The 27,532-nt window shown below is 50.8% G+C and overlaps 2 protein-coding genes, 1 long non-coding RNA gene and 1 other non-coding gene across 5 annotated transcripts; 1 reads left to right on the top strand and 3 right to left on the bottom strand.

Moving 5' to 3' along the window:
• Positions 1-226: 226 nt before the first annotated feature.
• Positions 227-19,019, top strand: Ptpn6 (protein tyrosine phosphatase non-receptor type 6). 2 transcript variants are annotated; one of them, XM_034511611.2, is made up of 16 exons: positions 227-462; positions 5,879-6,001; positions 6,243-6,437; positions 10,522-10,711; positions 10,837-10,953; positions 11,051-11,164; positions 11,293-11,389; positions 11,693-11,772; positions 11,963-12,112; positions 14,292-14,423; positions 14,557-14,711; positions 17,648-17,715; positions 17,812-17,963; positions 18,059-18,150; positions 18,515-18,657; positions 18,828-19,019. In XM_034511611.2, the coding sequence occupies exons 1-15, from the start codon at positions 449-451 to the stop codon at positions 18,627-18,629; spliced, it is 1,794 nt and encodes a 597-aa protein (XP_034367502.1). In that variant the 5' UTR covers positions 227-448; the 3' UTR covers positions 18,630-18,657; positions 18,828-19,019. The 2 variants fall into 2 exon arrangements, with proteins under 2 accessions (XP_034367502.1, XP_034367503.1); XM_034511612.2 differs by lacking the exon at positions 227-462 and adding an exon at positions 5,624-5,792.
• On the bottom strand, positions 1,170-21,553 carry LOC143443526 (uncharacterized). The gene is made up of 4 exons (XR_013112606.1): positions 21,325-21,553; positions 20,514-21,028; positions 3,642-3,790; positions 1,170-2,742 (listed from the first exon to the last, which is right to left on the bottom strand). It is a non-coding gene; the product is annotated as an uncharacterized LOC143443526 (long non-coding RNA).
• A 1,260-nt stretch (positions 21,554-22,813) lies between these two features.
• On the bottom strand, positions 22,814-27,456 carry Phb2 (prohibitin 2). The gene is made up of 8 exons (XM_076940544.1): positions 27,167-27,456; positions 26,921-27,005; positions 26,573-26,652; positions 25,557-25,741; positions 24,793-24,922; positions 24,574-24,677; positions 24,072-24,149; positions 22,814-23,766 (listed from the first exon to the last, which is right to left on the bottom strand). Exons 1-8 carry the CDS (start codon positions 27,291-27,293, stop codon positions 23,686-23,688), a joined length of 870 nt encoding a protein of 289 aa, XP_076796659.1. The 5' UTR covers positions 27,294-27,456; the 3' UTR covers positions 22,814-23,685.
• LOC117715888 (small nucleolar RNA U89) lies at positions 24,236-24,505 on the bottom strand. The gene has a single exon (XR_004607678.1). It is a non-coding gene; the product is annotated as a small nucleolar RNA U89 (small nucleolar RNA).
• Positions 27,457-27,532: the final 76 nt, after the last annotated feature.

Below are 27,532 nucleotides of genomic sequence, written 5' to 3'. Positions count from 1 at the left end.
TTCTTTGAGCTGTCTGCTTTCCACTGTCTGAGAGGCACTCTTCTGAGGGCGGTCCCTTGGCTAGGGTTACTTCCTGGTCTTTGCTTCGAGCCGCCCTCCTTCTGCTCTTTCAGTTTGAGCTCCAGGTGGAAGCGCAGGTGGCTCCTCCCCTTCCCAGGGAAGTAGGCCCAGGCGGGCCTGAAGCCGGCTGGACTCCGGCAGCGCTCTGGGGAATTTGGCCGTGGAGGGCGGACTCTGGCCAGCCCCGCCCCACCCGACCTTCTCTCAGAGACCTGTAATCCAGGGGCTTGGCCTCAGAGGGCCATTGGTTTGACAGGCTGGGAGGAGGAAGTGGCCGAAAACCCGAAATATTCTTCCTGAAGGTCTGGATCCCTGAACAGCTGTGCCACTCGATTGGCCCCGCCCCTGTCGCCCTTTGCCTGTGACTTCCCCCCACTCCTCCAGGGAGATGCTGTCCCGCGGGTAAGTCCCCTCCACCACCTGTGTGTGTCCCACAGACCCCTGTTAGTCTAGGTGGGCATTGTTCACACCCTCAACAAGTATGCCCTCATCAGTAGTCTCCCGCCACCAGTACCCCTGCCCTGAGTGGGCATCCTGTCCCTGTGAACTCTCTCTCTCCTTATAAGATATAAGACCTCCAGGCTCATATTCCTCTACCTCCAGCCCCCAAATCTTTTCAAATTTTTAATCACTGGCCTGTGGTTTTCTGCTTCTGCCTCCTATCTAGAATCGATCTGTTTCCCCCTTGAGTTCACATCACATGAGGGTCTGAAGGCACATTTAAGACAGCTCTTCCATTCCTAGGGACCCCAACTCCCAGCTTGGCTCTTTCACCGGTCCCCAGAGGAAGCAAACTTTGATAGATGAATGGTGAGAGACACAGTGGACAGGTACTGACTAAGATGCTGGTAATATGAACCTGTATGAGGCAGACATGATCTCTGTTTAGAGAGCTGTCATTCCAGTCAGAGATGACAGAATGGATACGTAGGCGGTAACTAGGATTATTTCGGATGGCTGAAGCATTAGCTAACACGCAGGTAAAGAAGCAGCTTAAGGTGCTAACAAGTGATGTATTCTGGAGACAGAATTGGCCCACTCCTTGGTTCTTTTTTTAATTAATTAATTAATTAATTAATTAATTTACTTAATGTATATGAGTACACTGTAGCTGTCTTCAGACACACCAGAAGAAGGCATCGGATCCCATTACAGATGGTTGTGAGCCACCATGTGATTGCTGGGAATTGAACTCAGGTCCTCTGGAAGAGCAGTCAGAGCTCTTAACCGCTGACCCATCTCTCCAGCTCCGCTTTCTTGGTTCTTTAACCTGGACTTGCAAGACCTCTGCTTCGGGGCCTTGCATACATTGATTCAGCTGCCTTGATCTGCTCATACTGAGCAACCCAAGTGCATGTTTTCCATGCCACCTCTGTGTCCTGGTCCATCTGCCTGTGGAGGTGACCTGTATCCTCCATCTCCATCTCCCAGCATGCTTTGCTGTGCCAGGCATCTCCTTAAAGCCTGCTGGTGCAATGCTATGGCAGACAGATCTGGCCCCAGACAGCTTTGTTTTTTTTTTTTTTTTTTTTTGTTTGTTTGTTTGTTTGTTTTTTCACCTTCCCACTCACTTGAACCTCGAACCTCATGACTGGGCAAGTTACTGAACAATCTTCAGTTTTTACTTTGGTTTCTAAAATTGGAATAGTAACAAGTAAACAGTATTGTCATGATACAATAACAGTTAACAATGATACAGTTGTCTCAGCTGGGAAGGGTGGTGTAGGACAATAGGAGAGAGGCTGAGGTAGGAGGATCTTGAGTTTGAGGCTAGCCCCGGCCACATACAGCAAGACCCTGTCTAAATAAATAATAAAAACAAAGATTAGGGTTATTGCCTATCAGGCATAAAACCCCGAGTTGGCTGGGCAGTGGTGGCACACACCTGTAATCCCAGAATTTAGGAGGCAGAGGCAGGCAGATCTCTAACTTTGAGGCTAACCTGATCTACAGAATGCGTTCCAAGATAGCTGAGGCTACACAGAGAAAGAAAACAAGCATCTGCCTGTGTCTATGGGGGACTGATTCTAGAGCGACCGGAAGATACCAAACTATACAAATGTATTTGCATGTAGCCTACATCTGGACTACTGCATATTTTACCATCTCTGAGTACCTATTACAATGTAAATGCTATGACAATCATTATATTGTATTATTGAGGAAATTGTGGTGAGGGCAAAGGGTCTGCGCCTGTCCGTAGAAGCATACCTTCCTTCCGTCTATAGCTGGCTGAACCTGCAGATGCAAAATCAGAAGACAGACTCCATGGTAAGATGTTGAAGCTGGTGACGAGAAGCCTTAGCACTTAGCAGTGGTGTAGGCGAGGAAGACCTGTCAAGGGCAGACATGGACCGTCACATTTGACTCTCTGTCCCAGGCCTCAGCCTCCTGAATCCTGGGGTTTCAGGAGCCACCACGCCTGGCTGCTTTATTGGCTTTTTAGGTCTGAATTTAGGAAACCTTGTGAAGTTCATTTATCAGGTGGAATTACCAAGGTTCAGAGAAGTCTCCTAACCATACAATGGTTGTGTTTCATCCTTGGCAGGCACCTAGGGCCTCTCTTCTCTGCATCACCACTGATCTCGACATGTTTGTTCTTTTATCCCTTGCTTCCCAAAGGAATCTCTTTCTCTTCTGGATACCAGGCATTTATGTTTAGGACTGTCGGCTTCCTTGAGTCTGCTTAAAACAAAGACAAAATCGCAACATCATAGGCGGTCAGAGGTTCAAATGCGGTAGTTACTTATATTGTCCCAATGCGCCATCAACTCCGAGGCTCTGTGCCTTGGTTCTTGGAAGGTTGTCATTATTTTTCTGCCAGAGGACAGGATGGGTGTTCCGTCTTATCAGAGCACCTCATTTTCTGGCTTGACATCCTTGAGATACACATCAAGGGTCAGGATTATTAGGTGCCTCGTGAGCTCCTTCCTACCAAATGGGCTTAGTTCTGGAACGAGAATCTTAGTACTGGTGCAGTCAGTATGGTGCCAAGCAGTATGGATCTTCCTGTGTGCCTGTTGTGTTGGGGATCTGCCCCAGCAAGAGATGGATATGGGTGGACACAGATGGTGGTGGTGGGGGGAGTGTGAGTTGTGCTTCTATACACGATACGTCATTGGCAGAGAGTAAGCAGCGTTTGGGGCAGACAGGAGGCATATGTACTTGTAATCATGTCTGTTTGAGTGGAGTCATGAGCCTTTTGACTTGCTAGATACAGCTCTGGATTGGACCCTGAAGGTTGGGATGGTGGCAAGCCAGGATGCTGACGGATGTCCCTTTGCTGGAACTAGCTTCATATGTGGTCTTCCTGACCTTTGGGATGAGCTGAGTCTATAGGAGTTCTGGATCTTGCTTAGTGTAGGACCCAAGCATACATATTTTCAGGGGTATTAACAAGAAGAGAAAGCCTAAAAGGAGAGTGGGAGGGAGGGGGGCAGGAAGGTTAAGTGATATTTGATGTTTTCAATAATGATGAAGTACTTGTCATAGACTGTCAAATCAAACAAGACAAAACAAAACTCCCCAGGGTCTTGCTATGTAGCCCAGGCTAGCTTCAGGCTTGTTTTTAACCCTCTTACCTCTGTCTTCCTTGTGCCAGAATTACAGATATGTGCCACTGCATCCAGCAAGACTGTTGGGGGTGAAGGCCAGGGCTTCCCATGTGCTAAGCAAGTGCTTTGCTCTGTCACACTCCAGCCCTTTTGGTTTTCATAGTCTCCCATTCTTCCTATATTTTGAGATATAACATATACACTCTGAATAAATATTAAGCATACAACTAACTATACACTATATACTCACAAGATTGCTGGGCTTGGTGCAGAGAGAGAATCCAGGGCCTTATATTAAAACCACTGAGCTACATACACCTCAGGTATCATACAGTTTTAAAAAGGTGTAAGGGAGTCAGACGTGGTGGCAGTGCCTCTACCTCCAGCTACTGGAGAGGTGGAGGCAGGAACATTACAAATTCAAGGCTACACAGTGAGTTCCAGATTAGCCTGGGCGATTTGGTAAAGACTCTATCTCAAAAAATTAAAAGGAGAACTAACTGGGAGTGTGTCTCTGTGGTTGAGCATTTGCCTCGCATGTTTGAGGTCCTAGGTTCAATCCCTAGGACTGAAGAAATGTGAAGGGAATCAAGTGAATAAGAAAAAAATGGGGTGGAGGATGCGCATCAAGGATGCTCACCAAAGGATGCTCGCCCATGGGTATTTAAGGGACTGAGGGTCTGGGTTGTTTTTTGATTTTTTTTTGGTCTTTTTGTTGTTATTGTTGCTGTTGTGTTTTGAAGCAGGGTCTCAACAATATAGCACTGGAATGTCCTGGAACTCACTGTATAGACCAGGTTACCCTCAAACTCACAGAGAGCTGCCTGCCTATGCCTCCCAAGTGCTGGGATTAACGGCATGTGTTGTCATGCCCAGCTAGGACTGGGGTTCTAATTTCAGTATTACAAAAAATACCAAAAACTAACCAATCAAAACACCTCAAACAAAAACCCCATAAAGGACAGAAGGCAGTCTGTCCCAGCTCCGTCCTCCAGCAGCCTGTGTCCCTCCCTAAGGAAGACACCAATAGGAGTTTCTTGAATCTTCTGTTGGGCAGCTAGTTTTCCCTCTGGTCTTGGCTTGGTAGTGCTTGCATTTTTTTTTTTTTTTTTTTTTTTTTTTGTATTTATAATGGGGATTACATACATGGGGCACCATAAGTCTTAAGGCTGAGAGCTCCTAAAGGTTACCATTCCTGCCAGCATCTGCCATTGTTGGGACCTTGAACATAAACCCTAACCTCTAGGAGATATCTTCCCACCCCACCCCTCCCTGCTCATCATCAAGGTATAGAGAAGAGGCCTAGGCCCTAGGCCCGTGATAACAGGACAGTGCTGCCCGAGGTTGCTCGGTGGGGCCTCTCAGCTGTAATGATAGCATCTCTTTTGTACAAGGAATCTATTGACTACTCTTCTTTGGGTCCCGAGGGCTGGCAAACAGAAGTAAAAAATCATTGGCTTTGAAACTGTTTAAGTCTGAATCCAGCAACTCACTAAGGGTAAGACCTGGGGCAATTCCTCAAACTTCTCAGCCTCAGTTTCCTTGTCTGTAAAGTGGAGATAAAGATAGTGCCTGTGTAATGAGGCTGTGGTGGCCTGTAACTCACAGGAGGCGTGTAAATGACATTGTAGCAATGAGTCTGGCTTGCTGTGACACTCCATTAAATGACAGTGTCACTGCACATGATCATTATTAGACTGTGCCTCAGAATTCTGAGTAGAAGCAGCTGCTGGAGGAGGAAGGGTTGACCTGATGATAGTATGGCTATCCACTGTGTGTGACTCTTGACCTGGAGGGACCGAGGGGCTCACACGTGTGTCCTTACCTCTTGAGTCATGAGTGTTTAGTGCCATGCTCCTGCGCCTTTGATGGCAGACTGTGGGAAGTGGGCCCTCCCCCACCCTGCCACCCTTCAGCTCCTCTTCCCTTGCTCTGAAAAGAGAAGTACAAGTGAGTTCCCCTAAGGGGTCGGCCGCGCCCCTTCCTGTCTCCGCCCTGCTGGCTGCCCCAGGCCAGTAGAGTGGTAGCCCGAGAGCAGGACAGCAGGTTGGCTTTGGAGGCCTGGGCTCTGAGAGCCTTGCCTGAGGCTCAGCTCTAGAGCTTGTAGGAGCCTGCCCAAACAGACTGTTCCCTCCACATTTTCTGCAGCCAATTCAGCAAGAGCCCCAGGATGGTGAGGTAAGGGCCTGGGACCCATGGAAGATAGGAACGAAGGGTGGCCTGGAGCCTACAGGATATTTCCTCACTGCCTTGTGCTCCTTTAGGTGGTTTCACCGGGACCTCAGTGGGCCTGATGCCGAGACCCTGCTCAAGGGCCGGGGAGTCCCTGGGAGCTTCCTGGCTCGGCCCAGTCGCAAGAACCAGGGTGACTTCTCCCTCTCAGTCAGGTGGGTAGCCCTCCCTGCACCTCCGCAGCTCATTGTGTGGGTCCTGAGCGTTCTTGGGTTCCCTGGGTTGTGTTGTCTCCTCATGTTACACTTCTTCCCTATGTCCCTGCCTGTAGCCCTAGCATGTGCCCCCGACTGTGTCCACTCCATGCCAGTGTGTTCTTGCATTGAGACCTCTATTCCCCAAGCCCACCCTGCTGCTGCTTGTGTCCTTGGGGACTTACTACCTGGTGCCTTCCAGGGTGGATGACCAGGTGACCCATATTCGGATCCAGAACTCGGGGGACTTCTATGACCTGTACGGAGGGGAAAAGTTCGCGACGTTGACAGAGCTGGTGGAGTATTACACTCAGCAGCAGGGCATCCTGCAGGACCGGGACGGTACCATCATCCACCTCAAGTATCCGCTGAACTGCTCGGACCCCACCAGCGAGAGGTGAGGGGCACTGCAGGCTGGCTCTGTCCTTTGAGATAAAGGGGCGAACACCCAGGTGTCCTTCTGCTCACAGTTCGCTCCTCATCCCTGGTCTTCCACACCTGTTCTCTCAGTGCTGCGCCTCTTCCCTCTGTAGCCCGAGGACTCCTGTATCTAGCCAATCCCCTGTCCTCTAAGGAAGCCAGAGATGGGTTCCCCTTGCCTTCCTGCAAGGGTTCCTGCTGCCTAGCAACCTCGTCCTGAGAGTAACAGAGGATTGTCGCTGGTGTTTCTCATCAGGTCGGCCCTATTACTAGAAAGCTCTTCCTTCCGTGGAACTCTGGTGCCTTCTTCCAGCTCTTCAGAGTCTGGGGCTCTAGGTCCCTGTCTTAATAAGGTCTTGGAGGTCCACTGTGACTGGGATACTCAGGTGGGGTAGGACAGGGCTTGGTGCAAGGAAGGTCACTGATGTGGTCACAGGTGTAGAGAAGCCCAGGCTTACCTGACTCAAGGAAACCCTCAGGACATCTCCCATCAGTGCTGCAAAGGCACGGCCCCCATAGCTGGGCTGGCTGTTCAAGCTCAGAGCATGGTCAAGGGGAAGGGCAGGGGGATAAATAAAGGTCTCATTACACTGGGACCCATCTCAGCTGTATAGCATAGTGATTGACTGACAGTTTCTGTTAACTGTAGGGTTTTCTTATGGACTCCGGGGTCATTGTTCCTTCCTGTGTGTATATTTACTGTTGAAATGATTCCAAACTCGATCCCCCACATCCTCACTCCTCTGCTGGGGTGTGAACCCAGGGCCGGCCTTGTCCGTGTTGAACGAGTGCTTTGTCACTGCGTTTTTTAAAGTCTGGTTTGAGGTTCATGTCTACAAACTTAGCTCAATAGTTTTGTTCACAAGTTACTGATTGAAACTTTGGACTGAAGGTCTATGGGCTGTGGCTCAGCTGATGAGTGATTGATTACCTGCCATGCATTAAATGCTGGGTTCAATTCCCTGTAATGCATAAACCTAGTGTGGGTGACACATGCCTGTAAGCCCAGGTGGAGGCAAGAAGACCAGAAGAAGGTCAAGTTCATCCTTAGTCACACAGCAAGTTTGAGGCCAGAGTGGGCTACAGGAGACCCTGACTTAAAAAACTAAAATGAGCAGAGTGGAGGTGGTACCATAGGCCTTTCATCCCAGCACTCAAAAGAGGCAGGGGAAAGTGGATGTCTGGAGTTCAAGGTTAGCCTGGTCTACCAAGTAAGTTCCAGCACAGCCAGGGCTCCACAGAGAAACTCTATCTTGATAAACCAAAACCCCAAAACAAAACATTAACATTAACAACAACAACAAACTCCAACTCAACCCAACTAACCAAACAACCAACCAACCAACCAAACAAACAACCAAAACACACACACACACACACACACACACACACACACACACACACACACAAACCCAAACAAACAAACAAACCAACCACCACCACATGGCACCTCCAAAAATATAGACCATGAGAGAATGGGGTACAAGCCCTGCATTCACCCCTTGCCTGCGATCACAAAGAAGCTGAGGGACACTCCCTTGAACGCTTTTCTCTTCTGCTGGTAAATGGGAAGGGAAGGCACGCCTCAGGCTGTCTCTTCTCCCCTCTCCTACCTGTAACCCTCAGGGTGGTTTGGCCTCTCAGATTCTCTTTTAGCTCCTTGTTTGCTGCCCCAAGCCAGGATGTGCCCTGCTAGAGGGGATAGACCATGGAGGTGCAGCAGAGCGTGGCTGGTGTGTTCCCTGGGATGGGGAAGAAGGTGGGAACTAAACAGGTGTTAGGAGAACAGGCCAGGTCAGTGGGGAAGCACTGACACACCGTGGATGATACACCCTGACAGGACTGCGGAGGACTCCAAGAGACACTTTGGATGACCATCGGGGAGCTCAGTCTTATCCCTAACCTTAGTGTGTAGAAGCCATGACCCAACAGCCCTTCTGTCCTTGCCCCTCCTCTTCTGGGAAATTTGCATTTGTCCCCTCAATAGTGAATTCTCTGCCTGTGGTCTGTTCATATTTGCATGGAGACTTCCTCATCCTGTCCCTGAGGGAAGGAGCTGAGACCCCTCACATTGCTTGGGGTCTCTGGCCTGTCCCTGAGGTGGGCTAGGATGGTCCAGGAGGCCTGGGTTGGGGTAGGAGCCTCTGTAGGGCCTTGAGCTATGGTGTCCTCTGGACAGAGTTGAGACAGACCAAGAGGACTGAGCCCCACTCCACCCCCTCCCCATCCTTGCGGTTGGAAAATGCTGCCCCCCCTCCTCCCTGAGCTGAGGAAACCTCACAACCTCACTTCTCACTCTCTCCCCAGAAGGAGTTTTGTGTTTTTTCCATCACGTGGTTTCCTGTGAGGCTAGGCATTGTGGGGCTACAGTTTCCCCCTGGGAAGAGGGCACCTCACGGAAAGATCCTTAGTTCTGCTTTCTGCCCTGCAACCCCTGGGAGCTCCTCAGAGCCCCTCTGACCCATTGGAACCCTGAAACTACTTTCTCCTCAGTGAAATGTTTGTGCCTCCTCCTCTCCCAAATGTGTTTCCTGTCAGTCCTTCTGGACTTCTGTATCCTCTGGCACCCACTGCCTTCTGTGGTTTGCCTCCATCTGCGTTTTTCTGTCCCTCCTTTTAACTCAGTTGGAGTCTGTTTCATGGGGACACTTCATTTTGTCCCTTCAAATATTCTGTATACTGCCTTTCTGTTTCTCATGTACAGTCAAGAGAGGCTTTATTTAGCTTTTGGTAGAGTCTGTTCCTCCCTTCCCTCCTCCCTCCTTCCCTTTCCTTCCTTCCCTTTCCTTCCTTCCCTTTCCTTCCTTCCTTCCTTCCCTCCTTCCTTCCTTCCTTCTTTCCTGTTTATCTCGGTCCTGGGGATAGAACCCAGGGTTTTTCTTTTTTTTTCTTTTCTTTTCTTTTTTTTTGGTTTTTCGAGACAGGGTTTCTCTGTGTAGTTCTGGCTGTCCTGGAACTCACTCTGTAGACCAGGCTGGCCTCGAACTCAGAAATCCACCTGCCTCTGCCTCCCAAGTGCTGGGATTAAGGGCGTGCGCCACCACTGCCCAGCCCGAACCCAGGGTTTTTCATGTCCTGCTGTGACATAGCCTCTGTCTCCATGGTTAGAACTCTGTGGAGGACATCTCTGACTGATCTAGGGACCTAGGACCAGTGTGCAAGTGCTTGGCCTCTTTTCTCTTATTGTAAAGTTGAGAAAACAGCAATCTCTCTGCTTTTGTTTTATTTCTTTGTTTAAAAAGAATTTGTTACATTTTCTTGTGTGCCATAGCAAGGCATGTAGAGATCAGAGGACAACTGGCCGCAGCTGGTTCTCTCCCTCCTCCATGTGGTACCTGGGGGTTGAATTTAGGTGGTGAGCTTAGCAGTAAATATTTTTACACTTAGAGTCATCTCACAGGACCTGTTTTCTATCTGTTTTCCTGTCTGTCTGTCTGTCTGTCTGTCTGTCCCTCCCTCCATCCCTTCCTTTCTTTTTTGGAGACAGAAACTTTTTTTTAAGACAGCCTGTAGCTCATGCTGGCTTGGAATTCACTATGTAGACCAGGCTAGCCTCAACCTTATAGTTATCCTCTTGCTTCTGCCAACCCAGGGCTGTAATTAGAGGTATATACCACCAGGCCTGGCTGTTTGTTTTTGAGATAGGGTCCCACTGTGTAGCTCAGGCTGACCTGAAACTTAACATGTAGAGCAGGCTGGCCTCATTGAGACAGTTCTTCTGCTCAGCCTACTGAATGCTGGGATTATAAAAAGTGAGCGGTCATTCTCAGCTATTTATTCATTCATGTATGTATTTGTAGAAGAAGGTGAGCCTTAAAGATATGTTTGTGTAGATCATGCTGGCCATAAATTTACTGCCATCCTCATGTCTCCCGAGGAGCTGGGATTCTAGCTCCAAGCTGGGATTATAGCATAAGCTTTGTTTTTCCTCCCAGCATTTTCTGAGTTAGTAACGGAATGTAGTGGTGGATTTGCTGGCTTGTAGCTCAAGCCTGGCAGGTAGCAGGTCTCTATGCTCACTCTGGAGCCTGGTTCCCATCTCTACGATGTACTTTCTCTAGGTGGTACCATGGCCACATGTCTGGAGGGCAGGCAGAGTCACTGCTGCAGGCCAAGGGTGAGCCCTGGACATTTCTTGTGCGTGAGAGTCTCAGCCAACCTGGTGATTTTGTGCTTTCTGTGCTCAATGACCAGCCCAAGGCTGGCCCTGGTTCCCCGCTCAGGGTCACTCACATCAAGGTTATGTGTGAGGTGAGTCAGCCAGGCTGTGGGGAAGGCCTCATGCTGGAGCATCAGTGGGTTGGATTTAAGACTGGGGGAGTGGTGCCAGGAGGGGGACTCATCCCTGAGGGGTGGCCCTACTTGGTGTCCTTCAGGGTGGACGCTATACTGTGGGTGGCTCAGAGACGTTTGACAGCCTCACAGACCTGGTGGAGCACTTCAAGAAGACGGGGATTGAGGAAGCTTCAGGTGCCTTTGTCTACCTGCGGCAGGTGAGGGGCCAACCTGCTTGCCTCTTCCCCTGAGCCATCAGAGATGTGGCTTTCTGAGGTCTGTCAGCCACTGACTTCTCTCCGTCCCTCACCCCAGCCTTACTATGCCACTCGGGTGAACGCAGCAGACATTGAGAACAGGGTCTTGGAACTAAACAAGAAGAAGGAGTCAGAGGACACTGCCAAGGCCGGCTTCTGGGAGGAGTTTGAGGTGTGTGCAGGGGACAGCAGGGCTGGGATGGATGAGGCCACCGTGCCCTCTTTGCATGCCTCTGACCTATGGCCTCTGCACCTGCGGATGCACCCTTGGGCAGGGGACTCAGTTCTCTCCCATTTCAGAGTCTGCAAAAGCAGGAGGCCAAGAACTTGCACCAGCGTCAGGAAGGGCAGAGGCCGGAGAACAAGAGCAAGAACCGTTACAAGAACATTCTTCCCTGTGAGCACCAGCAGCTCTGCCCTCACTGCCTCCCACAGACTCCTCCCCCATCCCATCACCACTGTCCAGCAGAGCTCTCTTCTCCAAGGAAGCTCCCCCAACCCCCACAACTACCAGGCAGTAATCCCCTCCCTGCCACGCCTGCCTTTCTTGCTCATGAAGCCTCTACTCCCATCCTAGACACTTTTATCCCTGCTTGCTGTCCTATCTATGAGTCTGTAGCTCTGGAGACAAGAACATCTGTCTTAGGAAGGGTCTGCCCCAGGGAGTGGCCCAAGCTGTTCATTTTCTTATCCATGCCAGTTGACCACAGCCGAGTGATTCTGCAGGGACGTGACAGTAACATCCCAGGGTCTGACTACATCAATGCCAACTACGTTAAGGTGAGTGGGGTGACCTCTGTGGGAACAGATGCTCGTCTCTGAGAGCTCCCTGTGTCTTGGGGTCTAGGGGTACAGATGCTTCTGGGGTTGGATCTGATATCTTATGTGGGGGTGATGGTGGGTGTTACAGGCACACCCAATGCCCAGAGATTCACAGTCCTTGGTTGGATCTCTCTGTGCTTGCACCCAGAACCAGCTGCTAAGTCCAGATGAGAACTCTAAGACCTACATCGCCAGCCAGGGCTGTCTGGATGCCACAGTCAATGACTTCTGGCAGATGGCTTGGCAGGAGAACACCCGTGTCATTGTCATGACTACCAGAGAGGTGGAGAAAGGCCGGGTAGGACAAAACCCCACCTTCCTGATCCCTACATTTTCCTCCTTGGTCCTTGTTTACTACCGAACACAAGCAAGATCAGGGGCTTGTGACACGGCTCAGAGTTAAACATGCTTGCCGCCAAGCCTGCGTCATGAGTGCAATCCTTGAGACCCACATGGTAGGAGAGAACTGACTTCTGCAAGTTATCCTCTGACTGTCACATGCATGCCATAGCACATGTATACCCATACGTATACAGTCACATAGAAATAAATCTAAGTTTATGTGTATATACACCACATACACACACATACATACACACAATACACACATGCATATATACATACACATATACACATATAGTCACATACACATATACACATATACTCACATACATACAATACACACATGCATATATACATACACATATACACATATACTCACATACATACACATACACACACATACATACACACAATACACACACAACACACACATATATATACATATATATATACACACATACACACATACATACACACATACATACACATACACCCAATTAAATGTAATTTTTATTTTTTTTATTTTTGGTTTTTTGAGACAGGGTATCTCTGTGTAGCCCTGGCTGTTCTGGAATTCACTCTGTAGACCAGGCTGGCCTTGAACTCAGAAATTCACCTGCTCTGCCTACCAGGTGCTGGGATTAAAGGCGTGCACCACCACTGCCCAGCTGTAATTTTTTTTAAAGGCAAGATCAGATGCCAATATAAAATAGGACATCAGTGACAAAGGCCTAGTGCATGTTGGGAAACTAAGGCCTGAGATAGTCTCAGTGGTTAGGCATTTGCCATGAAAACGTGAGGATGGGTGTTTGGATCCTCAGAAACCCTTGTACATTCTGGGTGGGCAGAGGGCGTATACCTATGATTCCAGCTTTAGAGGGAGGATACAGAGGAAGCTGGCTTGCAAGATTTGCTTTATTGATGAACACTGGGTCTGTTGAGACACACTACCTCAATGACTACCATAGAAGAGTGATGGACGGTGACTCCCAACATCACCCTATGCCTCCACATGCACACCATCCCACATGTATGTATGTATACACACATGCACACATCCCCATGTATGTATCTGTACACACATGCACACCATCCCACATGTATGTATGTATAGACACATGCACACATCCCCATGTATGTATCTGTACACACATGCACACCATCCCACATGTATGTATGTATACACACCTGCATACCATCCCCCATGTATGTATCTGTACACACCTGCACACCATCCCCATGTATGTATCTGTACACACCTGCACACCATCCCCCATGTATGTATGTATACACACATGCACACCATCCCACATGTATGTATGTATACACACCTGCACACCATCCCCATGTATGTATCTGTACACACATGTACACCATCCCCATGTATGTATCTGTACACACCTGCACACCATCCCACATGTATGTATCTGTACACACCTGCACACCATCCCCATGTATGTATGTGTACACACCTGCACACCATCCCCATGTATGTATGTATACACACCTGCACACCATCCCCATGTATGTATCTGTACACACCTGCACACCATCCCCATGTATGTATGTATACACACATGCACACATCCCCATGTATGTATCTGTACACACATGCACACCATCCCACATGTATGTATGTATACACACCTGCACACCATCCCCATGTATGTATCTGTACACACATGTACACCATCCCCATGTATGTATCTGTACACACCTGCACACCATCCCACATGTATGTATCTGTACACACCTGCACACCATCCCCCATGTATGTATCTGTACACACCTGCACACCATCCCCATGTATGTATCTGTACACACCTGTACACCATCCCCATGTATGTATCTGTACATACATACCTGCATACCATCCCACATGTATGTATCTATACACACCTGCACACCATCCCCATGTATGTATCTGTACACACATGTACACCATTCCCCATGTATGTGTCTGTACACACCTGCACACCATCCCTCATGAATGTATCTACACACATGTATAACATCTCCCTAATGTATATATCTATATACACATTCATAAACAATATTCAGGTCTATGTCTTGGGTCCCGGAAGAAGCCCCAGAGCCCCGCCTCTGTGCTTTATCCTTTTTCGCTCTCTTTTCAGAACAAATGTGTCCCATACTGGCCAGAGGTGGGCACTCAGCGCGTCTATGGGCTCTACTCTGTGACCAACTGCAGAGAGCAGGACACAGCAGAGTACAAACTTCGCACATTACAGATCTCCCCACTGGACAACGTGAGTGCCCCCAAGCCTCACACGTCCAGGAGCCTTTCCTTGATTTATTTTCTAGTCTGTGGGGGGTGCGGAGGAACAAGGACAGGGATTTTGTGTGGAAGCAGCAGACATTGCCTCTTTGTCCTTGGCCTAGGGGGACCTGGTTCGGGAGATATGGCACTACCAGTACCTGAGCTGGCCTGACCATGGGGTTCCCAGTGAGCCTGGGGGTGTCCTCAGTTTCCTGGACCAGATCAACCAGCGACAGGAAAGTTTGCCTCACGCAGGGCCCATCATTGTGCATTGCAGGTGAGCCCCATAACATGAAATTAGCGTAAAAAACCCAGCAGCTGGGGCCTGCAGAGCTGGCTACAGGTTAGGAGCTTGGGGCCGCTCTTCCAGAGGACTTGGCTTGATTCCCAGCACCTACAAAGTGACTCCTCATACCCTTCTGTAACTTCAGTCCCAGGGGATTCAACACCATCTTACAGCCTAAGGGGTGCTGTGTGCACATGGTGTACAAACACACATGCAGGCAAAACACCCACACATGTAAAATTACACTAACAGACAAGGAACAATGCTGAATCAGCACTGTTGGTGGCTGGCCTGGCGGCATCGTGAATAGGGACTCACCGAAAGCCTCCCCTCCCCAGCTTCTGGGGCTCCCTCACTACTCCAGGTCTGTGGATGGAGGTTTGAAGTGGCCTCAGCTGTCTAGTCCCTGCTGCCAGATACAGATGCAGAGACTTACTCTGCAGCTGGCCTGCTCACCAGCCGTTAGCAGGGGAGCCTGGAACAACTTCCATCTGGGGTCAGTGTGGGCCTCCCACCTCCCCTGTTGCCATTTATGGCTCTGTGGCTAGGTGAGAGGTGGTTGGCTGAGAGGTTAGTGTGCGGAGAGGTGCGAAAATGAGGTGGCCTTGCCTTGGTTGGTGGGGGACAACAAGTAAGGGGTCTGAGGCCACTTGCTTATTACCAGCTGTGTGACCTTGGGCAAATTACTTAACTTCTCTGAGTTTGGGTTTCTCTTTTCACTACTCACTGCTGGGTATAGTGGCGTAAACCTATATAGTCCCCGAATTTGGGTGCCTGAGACAGGAGGATCATGAGTTCTCAGCAGTACAAATAAGAATTTATCTGGAACTCTGCTTTGTAGACCAGACTGGCCTTGAACTCACAGAGATCTGCCTCCTTAGTGCTGGGATTAAAGACCTTATCTTAAAAAAAAAAAAAGTTTGTGTCTGTGTGCATGTCTCTGTGTGTCTGTCTCTGTGTGTCTGTGTGCATGTCTCTATGTGTCTGTGTGTCTGTGTGTATGTCTCTGTGTGCCATTGATGGCTTCATGTGTCTGGCAAGGGGAAACAGGAACCAGTTTTGTCTTCTTCCTATTCTGTCCTTGTAATACCAGGGCTGTGGGCACTTCAGACCCCTCTTTCCCCCACTACTGACTGACCTGCAGCTGCACTGGAAGTACCCCTCCCATGCTGTCTTGGGGGCCAAACTCTGCCCTCTGCCATCTTGGGGCAGCTCATCCCCAAGAAACTGTCTGTCACCCCTCCCTATTTGAGAACTTCTTGAAATCCCCATGGCCTTTATTTAGAAATCACAGGAAGGAAGTGGTATGGGGGTGTTATTTTTGACAATCTGGGTTTGAAATTAAACAGCTCAGCTTATGACACCAGTCGCATGGACTGGGCTGTAGGGGGATCTGGGGTCTGCACCAACTGTTTGCCCAAGGGTGGTGGAGGAGGGCAGGGGCAAAGAGAGGCACTTTCTCCACTGTGTGTGTTCTGGGCCAGCCCTTACCTTTCTGCCATGTTGAAGAAAGGGGGATGGGATAAGTGGACTCTGGGGGGAGGGGAATGGGGAAAGGGGGGTAATATCTGAAATATAAATAAATAAATAAAATACCCAATTAAAAATTGTAAAATAGAGAGAAAGAAAGAAAAGAGAAATGAAGTTCCACAGAGAGAAAGGTTAAATGTCACCTCTGCTCTTTCTTTCTCTCTCTCTCTCTCTCTCTCTCTGTCTCTGTCTCTGTCTCTGTCTCTCTCTCTGTGTGTGTGTGTGTGTGTGTGTGTATTGCTGGGGATGGGACCACAGGGCCTTAAGCATGCTAAACACATGCTTTACCACTGAGCCACACCCTAAGCCAAATGTAACTCTGTGTGTATGTGTGTGTGTGTCTTAGTGGTCTGGAACTTGCTAGGTAGGCCAGGCTAGCCTTGAATTCACAGAAGTCCACTGTGCCTGCCTCCTAGTACTGGGATTAACAGTGTGCACCACCATTCCAGACTCTCCACCTTATTTTTTGAGAGGGTTTCTCACTCAACTTGGAGCTTATCACTAGATCACTAGTTGGTTGGCCAGGGAGCTGTCTCTATCTCCAGTCACCCGTGGGGTTGTGGTTATATGACCACTCTGCCTGGCTTTCCCCCCCCATGCTTGCTTGCATGATAGTCATTGAATAACTTTTTTTTTTTTTTTTTTTAAAGACAGGTTCTCTGTAGAATAGAATAAGCTGGCTTTGAACTCACAAGAGATCCACCTGCCTCTGCCTCCCAAGTGCTGGAATAAAAGGGGTATAGCACCATCTAAAAAGAGTTACTCCAGCCGGGCAGTGGTGGCGCACGCCTTTAGTCCCAGCACTTGGGAGGCAGAGGCAGGCGGATTTCTGAGTTTGAGGCCAGCCTGGTCTACAGAGTGAGTTCCAGGACAGCCCGGGCTACACAGAGAAACCCTGTCTCAAAAAACAAAAAACAAAAAAACAAAAAACAAAACAAAACAAAAAAAAAAGAGTCACTCCAAATGTAACTCTTGAAGGCAGGAAAGGGGGCAGAGAAGCCCAGGGACCTGAGGAAAGGCAGGGCAGAGGCAGCTGTAGATCTTGTTTCTCCAAGAGATGAGGCTAGTCATCATTTGGGAGGAGCAGGAAGTGGGGGCAGATGCTTGGAAAGAGGGAAAAGGTGTCTGTACCTCAAACAGGCCCCAGCTTGTATATCCTGTGACTGGGGCAGAAGCATGGGTACAGAGCTAGGCATAGCTGTCCTTCACTGCCCTAGTGATCTATATACATCAGTAACCCTGTGGCTGGAGCCTTATGTGGAGACACAGACACAATGCGCACGCGCGAGCGCGTACACACACACCACACACACCTTGCCTAGTACTGAGATGGACCCTGAGACTCCCCGTCTCCTGGGGAGGGCCAGGCCTCTGATGGTGGTACCTTGTCTCTGCAGCGCTGGCATCGGCCGCACGGGCACCATCATTGTCATTGATATGCTCATGGAGAGTATCTCCACCAAGGGTGAGAAGTCCTGGGGAGTGCATGTGGGTGTGAGAAAGGGGCAAGCAGTCCTTTGGCCTTTGTCTACCCTGAAGTTTCCCTGCTACCCTTGTCCAGGGCTAGACTGTGACATTGACATCCAGAAGACCATCCAGATGGTACGGGCACAGCGCTCCGGCATGGTGCAGACAGAGGCACAGTACAAGTTTATTTATGTAGCCATTGCCCAGTTCATTGAAACAACCAAGAAGAAACTGGAGATCATACAAGTGTGTCCAGAGTGGGCTGGTGGGTGGCAGGGCAGAGCGGGCATCACCTAGTCCTGGTGGTACCACCATCCCTCCCACTGCACCTTTGCCCACAGTCCCAGAAGGGCCAGGAGTCGGAGTATGGGAATATCACCTACCCTCCTGCTGTGAGGAGTGCCCATGCCAAAGCCTCCCGTACCTCCTCCAAGTGAGTGGTCCTGTTTGCCCTCCCAGATCTATCCCATCCTGCCCAGCCTTAACTGTCCTCTTTGGAGTGGACTAGTGTGGAGGCTGCAGAAACCCTGGCTCGGGGTCAAGCTTCTTCCTATTCCCTCTGTTCTTACATTTTTCCTGAAGTGCCCATTATGACCCTGTGTGGGCCTGTGCTATGGACCTGCTGTGGACTCCTGTGTGAGAGGCAGTCTGTCCCTGGGAGATTTGGATCTAGTGTACAGATAGTGAGCAGGTTCTCTTGTTTCCCTGGCTTCACATACTGAGCGTCTTGGAGGGGCCGCTGGTGCTGGGTCACCCTGCACAGTCTCCAGATGCCTCCTCTCCCCTCCCACCTCCAGACACAAGGAGGAGGTGTACGAAAACGTGCATGGCAAGAGCAAGAAGGAAGAGAAAGTAAAGAAGCAGAGGTCGGCAGACAAGGAGAAGAACAAAGGTTCTCTCAAGAGGAAGTGAGCTGGGCATTCGTCTGCAGGTGGCCATGGTGCGGCCCTTTCTGTATGGTCTTTCTCTCCCTACTCCCTTCCCCCAACTTCAGTTCAGACGTGCATGAGACCGTCGCAATCTCACCCTACCCTGCCAGGGTGTCCCTCGATGTATCCCCTTCCCAGGCCCCAGACAACCGTTGATCCACTTCCTCTCTTTTATTTGCAGCATCAGCCTTAACCCCTGCAGAGGCCTCCACGGGACAGACCGAGACCTGTGGTCCACACCAGACCCTAGGACCACCCCCATCTTCTTGTAATTTAAGACACTGTGGTCCTCTGAACCTGTATATAGCTCAGCAAGTCGCCAGGGAGAACCGGACCCTTCTATTCTTGTAAATAAAGCCCCTGGACCACTGTGTATTGCCTCTAACTCTGTGCCCCATGTATCCAGGGACTCTGGGCAGGATGGGCTGGGACATCATGTGTGGCTGCATAAAAGCTCAGCCTTTGGGGGTCAGATAGACCCAGTTCTGTATATGGCTTCACACGGCTAGATGCCCACAGATGAGACTGCTCTAGTGTTCTCTTTTTTTCACACTGGGGATGGAACCAAGGGCCTTCTATATGCTAGGCAAGTGCTCTAGCCTACACAGAGGGTGATGTGGGTTCACCTGCCTTCCTTGGCTCCGTAGTGAGGATCACTGAGTGAGTTCTGGTAACATTGCCACTGCTACAGTACACACTGGCAACAGGCCCGGGCACTAGTTAAGAGACTGTAGGATTAACTCTAGGCACTGTGGTTCTTGTTTTATTCTTTTGTGGTACTGGGGACAAAGCTCAGGGCCTCCCACACACTAGGTAGTGAACAACTCTCTCAGTGAGCTACAACCCCCGGCTCTCAGTTTGGATATTTCACAGTGGAGAAAACCAAGGCACAGAAAACTGTCTTGATCAAGGTTACAGGACGAGTGGCCTTCAGCCTGCAGGTCCTCATTACTTGGCAGATTTAGCAGGGTCCATCCCAGAAGGATTCACCGCCAATCAGGCAGATTTTTAGGAGGGTCTGCAGTTCCCAAAACACAAGGAGAATCCCAATGGGGCTGCTAAGGCTTTCGGTTTCCTGAACACTGAAGACCGTTTTATTATTTTGTCCCCTTTCTTTCCCCTTTGTCTAGCTTTGGGTTCTTTATCTACAACCTGAGTCTCCTGGTCAGGCGCGTGTGCCAACCGTACCTTTGGAAGAGCTGGCTCCCACCATGGGAAAGGCCAAGGGTAGCACATTGATTAGCCTGAATGCCCGCCGTGTTAAGGGTCACAGGGTAGTGCCGGGAGCAGTAGAGGGCCGATAAGCTTATCTTACTAGGACTCAGGACATGTCTGGGAGACCAAGCCAGAATTAGTCCACGAAAAATAATTACAAGGGAAAAGTATAGAGAACAAAGAGGAGAAAGAAAGGGCCGGCTTTGGGACTGAGGAACACGATAGCTCCCTGGAGCTGTGGCCCTCCAGGGGGTGCGTGGGTGGGGCCATCACCTGTGTGCCTGCAGGGCCCCTCTCCCAGCAACACAGAAGAAGCACACGGAAGAAAGGCAGGACCTAGTCCTCTTAACTGCCCCGGACTAATTCTTTGAGGGTCAACTGAGAAAAGGGTTCTGCTGCTCAGAGGTGGGTTGCAAGGACCGTCTCTCCAGGTTTAGCTGCGGTTTAGGGCTAGGAGTTGGGAGTAGGGAGGCCTTTGGGCCTCGGCAGGTACTGCAACCTCAGGGTAAAACCAAAGATCCAGCGGCGTGCTTGGGGATCCACAGGTCTGGTGGGGCTTCCTCCCTTCCCAGTTCTCAAGGGGTTACCCAACTCCGTCTGAGCCCTGGACAGGGACACAGACCAATGCCTGCCTAGCTGACCCCGCACTGACCTCAGGGATGATCCTCTGACTCTGGCTGAGGGCTGGGTTGGAGAGGCCTCAGAGAAGAGGGTTTTTTGTTTTTGTTTTTGTTTTTTTTTTAGTTTGGGGAAGGAGCCGCTGGAAGGGGATCCAAAGATGGCCTCTTTCTTTATTCCTTTAGAAACAGGGAAAGATTAAGTAGGAGAAGAAAGGCGGCCAGAAAGGGCGGGAGGCCTGGCGGGGTGGCCAGGCCTCAAGAGGAGGTGCCCAGGGCTGGTGCTGGGAGGGAAGGAGTTAAGGCGGAGAGGGGGGCAGCCTATGGCAGGAGGACACACCTGTGCGCAGGGCAGAGCCGGGCGGGGCCCAGGTGAGGCGACTGTGCTGCCCGGCAGGTGAAGGAGGAAGAGGAAGAGCGGAGGCCAAGCTGGCTCTAGGCGGGTGAATCCGGGGCGTCGATACCCCTTTCTTTCTTCTGCACCACTCTAGGGGTCAGGCGGGTCTGGTGCCAGGTAAAGGCCACCGATCGAGGAGGTCCTGGGGCTGCGCTAGGAACGGGAGAGCGCAGTTAATTGGTGTGTTGGGGGCAGGGACAGGCCGTGGAATGGTAAGGGGACTCGCAGGCGGACAGTAGAGACTGGGGGGCTGCTGAAAGCTGGTTTGGGCCTCAGTGATGGGCAACTCAGGGTACGCCTGGTGGGAGCAGCAAGGCTCTCCCGGAAGTGTCCCAAATGACTCGGAGGTGGGGGATGGGAGCAGGGATCTGTCGCTTCTCCTCAGGGGCTTGCGCTTAGCCAGGGCTGATCCTGAAGGTGGACTGGTTGGGTGGGGGCCCTCGTCTTACCCAGCAGTGTTTGGGTGCTGGTCGGGAGTCTCTAATACTGCCGGGTAATGATGGAGGCCCCTGTCCCTGTGTCATCGGCGTCCATTGCTGTAGGCCCTTTATCTGGCAGCAAACCCATTCCTCCCACACATACCCTGAAAGCCCCTTCTTCCTAGTTAAGGGTGTTGCAGAAGTGGCTCTTGCGTTGGCTGCTTGCCCACTGGAAGAACACAATGGCCCCAGCCCCTCCTCCAACCCAGTGTGATTTGTCATCTGGTAGATCCAGAACCTACTAGAAGCAGACCTTGGCCTGGGGATTGTCTACGCACTCAAGAGGCCTCAGTCAAGTCAGCCAGCAGCGGCTTCCCTCTAGCGCTTGATCAGCGGTAGATCGGTTTATGTTGGCTGGCTCTGGGTCCATCTTCCAGTGCAGTGTTGGATGGTTGAAGTACGAAGCTCCTAACACTGTCTGGTAAAGATGGCTCCCGGGTCAGTTCCCTCAGCAGTGACCTTGGAGCCTTGAAGACCACTGAGGCCTCCAGACCAACAGTCTCTGACCTTTTAACTTTCTGGATGGGGTGTGTGTAAATCACTTGGCAAAGGAAAACAATGGGAAAGAGACAAAATGGCTGCCTTCAGAACAGCAGCAAGATTTGGAAACACATTCAGTCCCCAGGCGCTTCCATTGTCTTTCTACCCTGGGAACAAGGGTGTCAATGGGGAACCCGGGATATGATTCAGGTCCATTGGGCGGTCTGTCTTAGGCTTCCCAGACCTCAGGAGAGACCTACTTCCTCTAAGAACTCAAGGAGCTGAGGCTTTACTGCACCCCCTAGCCCAGTTAGGTTCACACTGCACTGTTTTATGGTTCAGTGTTTCTTGTCCATCCAGAAGGAAAAAAGATGGCAACAGTTCTAGAGTACTACGTATGAGCAATGACTTGATTTTCCCAGCACTTGACATTCAGTGTCTTCAGAAGAGGTAATCTGTGGAAAACAGGCTCTTGTTCAGTTGGGCTCCAGGGCTGTGGGGGTGGGAAGGCCACCTCCATAGGGAGAAACCTTCAGTGCGAATAGCTCATCATACCTGGTGACTAAGTAACAGCACACCGGGGCTTCAGAACACCAAAACCCTCGGGAGGAACACACCATCTCCCGGAGCTACCTAGAAGCTGGTTACCAAGGAAGCAGCTCCCCCTGGGGTCATCACAGTTTTTTAGTTTGGCTCAGCAAAGCCACAGCTGCTCCAGCTTTTAAAAAGATGTTATTAAGTCTGTGGGTTCATTTGGTAGACCTGGAGGGTGGGGTGAAGGGTGTAGCTGGGCTTCTGAGATCGGCTGCTCCCAGCTTAGGTCCTGTTTTGAGGATCTGGCAGTTGTCAGAGTGCCACGGGCCAGACTGCTTGTGCCCTCTGCTGGCAGAGACCCAGGGCGCATGTGTGACCGACCAGCTGTCTTCACGCAACCTACCCAGCACACTCAGATGACATACTCAGATGCAAAAGTTTTGGCTTTAGTTTAAGTAATAAAAATTTTATTGAGAATTCCTGGCATGGTGGTTATCTCCCCCCATTCTGGGAGAGGGAAATCACTGAGAAATCACGCTGTCCCGTCTCCCCCTTCCCAGCCAATACAGGAAGGAGGAAACCCTCTCAGGGCTGGTCTTCAGTCTTCCTTAATCCAAGAGGGCAGAGACAGAAGAATCCGTCACATGATGCTTAGGTCAGGGTGGGGGGTGCTTGACCCCTAGCTGGCTCCTCCAAACTGGAGCAGTACACAAACTTCTCTGGTGGTGGGGTTCTTGATGTCCACACTCATTTCTTACCCTTAATGAGGCTGTCACTGTAGAACAAAGGAAACATTCCTAATATTAACATGAGTGTGAAGTGCAGAACACCCCAAGCCATCCCTTCTTCCTAATGAAGACATGAGCACGGGGAGAAAAGGAAGGTGTAGGGGAAGGTCCAGGAAGCGGATGGCCCCCAGGACCCCATAGCAAGGAGGCAGTCACTTACCTTCCCCTGTAACCAGCATGCCACGAAGTGAGCAGGAAATATGTGGGAAGAAAAATATACGAGTAGTCAGCTGTAGGCCCCAGCTGTTCCTCAGTGAGGACCCCGCTATCTCTGCGGTCACAACACATTCTCACGGCCAGCAAGGTAGCCTTCAGGTTCTCATTTAAATATAAGTGCCTTTCCCATAAGACACCCTGCTTTGCTTTATAAAGTCAGTCTTAGAAGACAAAAGAACTGCCACCCAGCCAGGCACCCACTCTTCTGACTAGTGTTCAGAGAAACTGTCAAGGACCCTGGTGACTATCTGTACAGACTCCAGAGTCCAGGGGAGCAGATGAAGGCGCTCTGCTCTCTGTACAGTGGGATCTCTTACCGAGTAAAGCTTTCATCCTGTAGATTCAGCACAAGGTTGTCAGCTGTGAGATAGATCCGGTTCTGTGACGTGGCGATCTACAGGACAGGGAATGACTGTTAGCAGAGGTTTCAGTCTGTGATTCATGGCCACTCAGTGGAAGACACAGTAACAGAACAGGCACAACTCGGCACAAAGATCCGAGTGTGAGAAGCCTTGGTGTCACAGTTCTGTAACAGCCATAAGCACAAAACCTGGGGAGCACTGTGGGTCACGCTGGAGGAAGGGTGCCCAAGGACACTGTTAAGTAGAGACTCAAGCCAGTTCTAATGACATTATGTGACTGTAGCGAATACTTTCAATCTCAAGCCGCAGGCCTTGGACAGCGAGGCCTTCCACTCACCGTCTTGGAGATGTTCTGGGCAGCCCGGATCTTCCGGAGCTTGATATAGCCAGGATTCTTGCTCAGTGCTTCTCCGAGGTGGGCAGATAGGGTTAAGGGTTCTTCTGGGCCAGGCTGCATCTGTGGCACTCCCCCCTTCCACCAGCCCCTGGCATCCTCTGGGCTGTCAGATTCAAGGTTGCGCTCACATGGCTACTCACACCTTGGCTACCCCCTGTGGGCCTCCCTACAGGATGCTGCCAGTACTGTGGTGGCAGCTGACAGAAGGCAAGGCCAGCAGTGCTATGGATCTGGCCTTACAGCAGGGAGCCAGGGCTCAGGTACCCCCACCAAGATCTCAGACCTCACTAGTTGTCCCCCCACCCCCCCCCACCCCCCCCGCCCAGCCAAGTGTCAGCAGGCCAAGTCGCATTCGCCTTAGTCTCATCAGCCGGCCCATGGTGGAAGACAGGAAACAGGCTGTCCCAGGGGAGTGGCCAAGCTCTGTGCAACACAAGGATATCATCTTGGCAGCCTCTGCCTCCCCCTCAGCCTGCACAATCTTCTGTCGCTGTTCCTGCTTCGCTTTCTCCACCAAAAACTGGGCCCGCTGGGCTTCCTGCTGGGCTGTGGCAGAAGCGAACTGATGTTACAGCTGTGAGGTGTGAGAAGCCCAAGCACACGCAGGCCCCCTTCTCCCACCTCCAGAAGCCCACTGGCCGCTGCCTGCCCCCAGACTTACCCACTTGCTTGGCTTCTACAGCAGCTGTGTACTCTCGGCTGAAGCTCAGCTCTGTGATTGCTACATCATCCAGGATGAGGCTGAAGTCCTTGGCACGCTCGGTCAGCTCTCTTCGGATCAACAGGGACACCTGGGGGCAAGGGTTGGGAGGGGAAGGGAGGTTCGGCTTCTGGGGATCAGAGAACTGGAGGGAAGGTGGCACTGCTGTAATCATCTGAACACCAGAGCTCCTGAGTATGGGCAGTAAACCCACCACTTAAATCCTCAAACATTCACTAGAAAAAACTCGGTTTTATTTCTTCATGTGACACCTGAGACAGCATCAGACAGGTGGCATGACTGCCTCACACCACACTAATACCTAATCTTTTCAATGTATGCATCTCCTTAGCTTCCTGTCAGCAAGGAAAGACCTTCTGTACAGATGTAAGACTATACTACCACTATTCTCCACTACGCTTCCTTCTTAATGTCGGCTGGTGTCAGGTTCTATAGTTTTTCTCCTTATTTCCCACAGTCCAGCTGGCCATGTAGCCAAGGATAACCTGAAACTTCAGATCCTCCCATTTCTACCTCTTTAGTGCTGGGATTGCAGGCATGTGCCACACCTTGTTAAACAATGCTTGGGAATAAAACCAGGGCTTGTGCATGCTAGGCAAGCACTCAAATGAACTCCAGATCCATTCCACCCCATCCTTTTTTAGTACCCAGTAACCCTGACCAAGGAGAGACAGGCTGCCAACATGCAGACAGTGGAGTCAGACCTGAGCCCGCTGGGTGATCAGCTGCGAGGCATTGAACTTGGCCACCACACTCTTGAGCACCTCATTGACAATGGATGGCAGCACTCGCTCCTCGTAGTCTAGCCCTAGGCGCTGGTACATGCTGGGGAGCTCCTGAGCATTGGGTCGAGACAGTACACGCAAGGAGATGTTCACCATCTGCAGGTCTGAGGGAGAGGTCAGCAGTGGCCGGTTAAGGCCAAATTCCCTCGTTCCAAGCATTTTCTCCTGAGTGCTTCTCACCATGCCTAGTGTTACTGTACAGCCTAGCATTCCTCTGGGAAGACAGTCATGTCAACAGGAACGTGTGGACAACATCGGTGAGACAGACTCTTGTTTACTGGGAAACCTTTTCTCTGGGCCTTCCACTAATACAGCTATTTTTCTATTTTTTTTGCTACTCCTCCCAAGCGGATTCCACCAAACAGCACCATCTTGGGTTTGTCCTAGCCATTAGAATCGTGGATTGTTTGTTTATTTTCCAAGGCCTATGGCTTAGCAAACGAATAAACCACATACAAAAACAGCACAAAGAAGCACATTTCTGTAGGCTACTTGCCTCGGTGTGTACATGGGAATGAGGCTGAGGCTTGGGGAATCTCAAAGGCAGGGCTTCTAAGTATGGTTTACAAGGAACAACTACTGAAGAATGGGGGCACTTTCTCCAGAGGAAGGTGTACTGTGGATGTAATTAACAAGTCAACAGAAAAAAAGACAAAAAAGACAAAAAAGGCAAAAAAAAAAAAAAAAAAAAAAAAAAAAAGGGCTTGGATCTAGGCAGCAAGGAAGAAGGGCAACTTACTCCGTTTATGCTAGGCAGCAGGTAACATTAAAGAAGCATGCACGCATACCAAGTACTGGAATGGACTGTTCTGAACAGTGAGGCATGGTTCTTTTGCTGATGTAGAAAGCAAGACCTAAGAAACACCTCCCCAGGCCCATTTTACATTTTTTTTCTTTCCCCACGTGCCATGCAGCTCCCAGTTGCCCACATTTACCTTTGGAGCCTGTGGGGGAGGAGATTTTTCGAGGTCTGGCCCGAATGTCATAGATGATGGGGTACTGGAACCAGGGGATCCTGGAGAGGAGAGGTCAGGGACAGGAGTTGGGAAACTGCAGTTTCATTGATTTGTGACCAGTTTCCCCTCACCTCTCGTCGTCCTTGGGCCTGTTCCTCCCCATGACCACAGAGAACAGCCCTTTACGCATTACTGGAGTTTCGGAGCAGCCACTGTCCTTACGAGCAGGAGTGAGAAAGCGAAAAAGGAGTACCCAATACTGTTGTTAAGTCTGGCTACCGCCGTCAAGGGTGAAGGGTCAGGGCCTGTTCGCTCACCCGCCATTACCTGAAGTGAAGGCCTTCGGCCAGGATTGTGTCCTGTTGCACGCCACCAATACGATTAAAGAAGATTGCTCTATGACCACCTTCCACTGTGGAGAGAGGGGTGGGAGTCAGGACAAGCTGCTGATCGGAATACTGATCAGCGGAGGTGGGTCGGGGATGAGGGAGCAGGGAGGCGCGGACACCTGGGGGAGGCAGGACAGTGGGTCTGGGGACCGCGAGGTCCGGTCAGCGGAGGGAGGCTGCTCACCAGTGAACACGGATTCACGGACGCCGTAGGCCACCGCCCCGGCCCCCAGCAGCAGCTTCAGCGCCGTGCCCATGCCCCGAGGCCCGGCGGGCAGGCGTCCCGCTAAGTCCTTCAAATTCTGGGCCATGTCTGAGCCTCCTGAAGGCGGCGGCACCAGCGGTCAGGAGGGGGTGCCCGCCAGCTTCTACCCCACTCCAGTTTACAGACCTCGCCTTGCACACGAGGATTGGGGGCCTTAGAGCTCGCGGGAGAAAGGGCACCGGAAGTGCGCTTCCCTCGGAACCCGCCCCACTTCGTTTGGCGGACCAGAATCCCGCGCATAGTAATGGCGCATCCGGAAGTCCCGCCTCTTTTGGAGGTGTGCCC

The sequence above is a fragment of the Arvicanthis niloticus genome, chromosome 9 (assembly GCF_011762505.2).
Source record: "Arvicanthis niloticus isolate mArvNil1 chromosome 9, mArvNil1.pat.X, whole genome shotgun sequence".
Taxonomy (NCBI): domain Eukaryota; kingdom Metazoa; phylum Chordata; class Mammalia; order Rodentia; family Muridae; genus Arvicanthis; species Arvicanthis niloticus.
This window is presented reverse-complemented; position numbering and strand designations above follow the sequence as displayed.

What these genes read in the sequence shown, in the direction of transcription:
- Ptpn6 (XM_034511611.2), top strand. An exon ending in CCTTTGTCTACCTGCGGCAG is followed by an intron (nt 10,954 to 11,050) that starts GTGAGGGGCCAA and finishes CCCTCACCCCAG; the next exon opens with CCTTACTATGCCACTCGGGT. An exon ending in CCCATCATTGTGCATTGCAG is followed by an intron (nt 14,712 to 17,647) that starts GTGAGCCCCATA and finishes TTGTCTCTGCAG; the next exon opens with CGCTGGCATCGGCCGCACGG.
- Phb2 (XM_076940544.1), bottom strand. Translation starts at nt 27,293, where the DNA reads ATGGCCCAGAATTTGAAGGACTTAGCGGGACGCCTGCCCGCCGGGCCT. An exon ending in CCGTGAATCCGTGTTCACTG is followed by an intron (nt 27,006 to 27,166) that starts GTGAGCAGCCTC and finishes CTCTCTCCACAG; the next exon opens with TGGAAGGTGGTCATAGAGCA. An exon ending in CTCCCCCACAGGCTCCAAAG is followed by an intron (nt 25,742 to 26,572) that starts GTAAATGTGGGC and finishes CCTCTCCCTCAG; the next exon opens with ACCTGCAGATGGTGAACATC.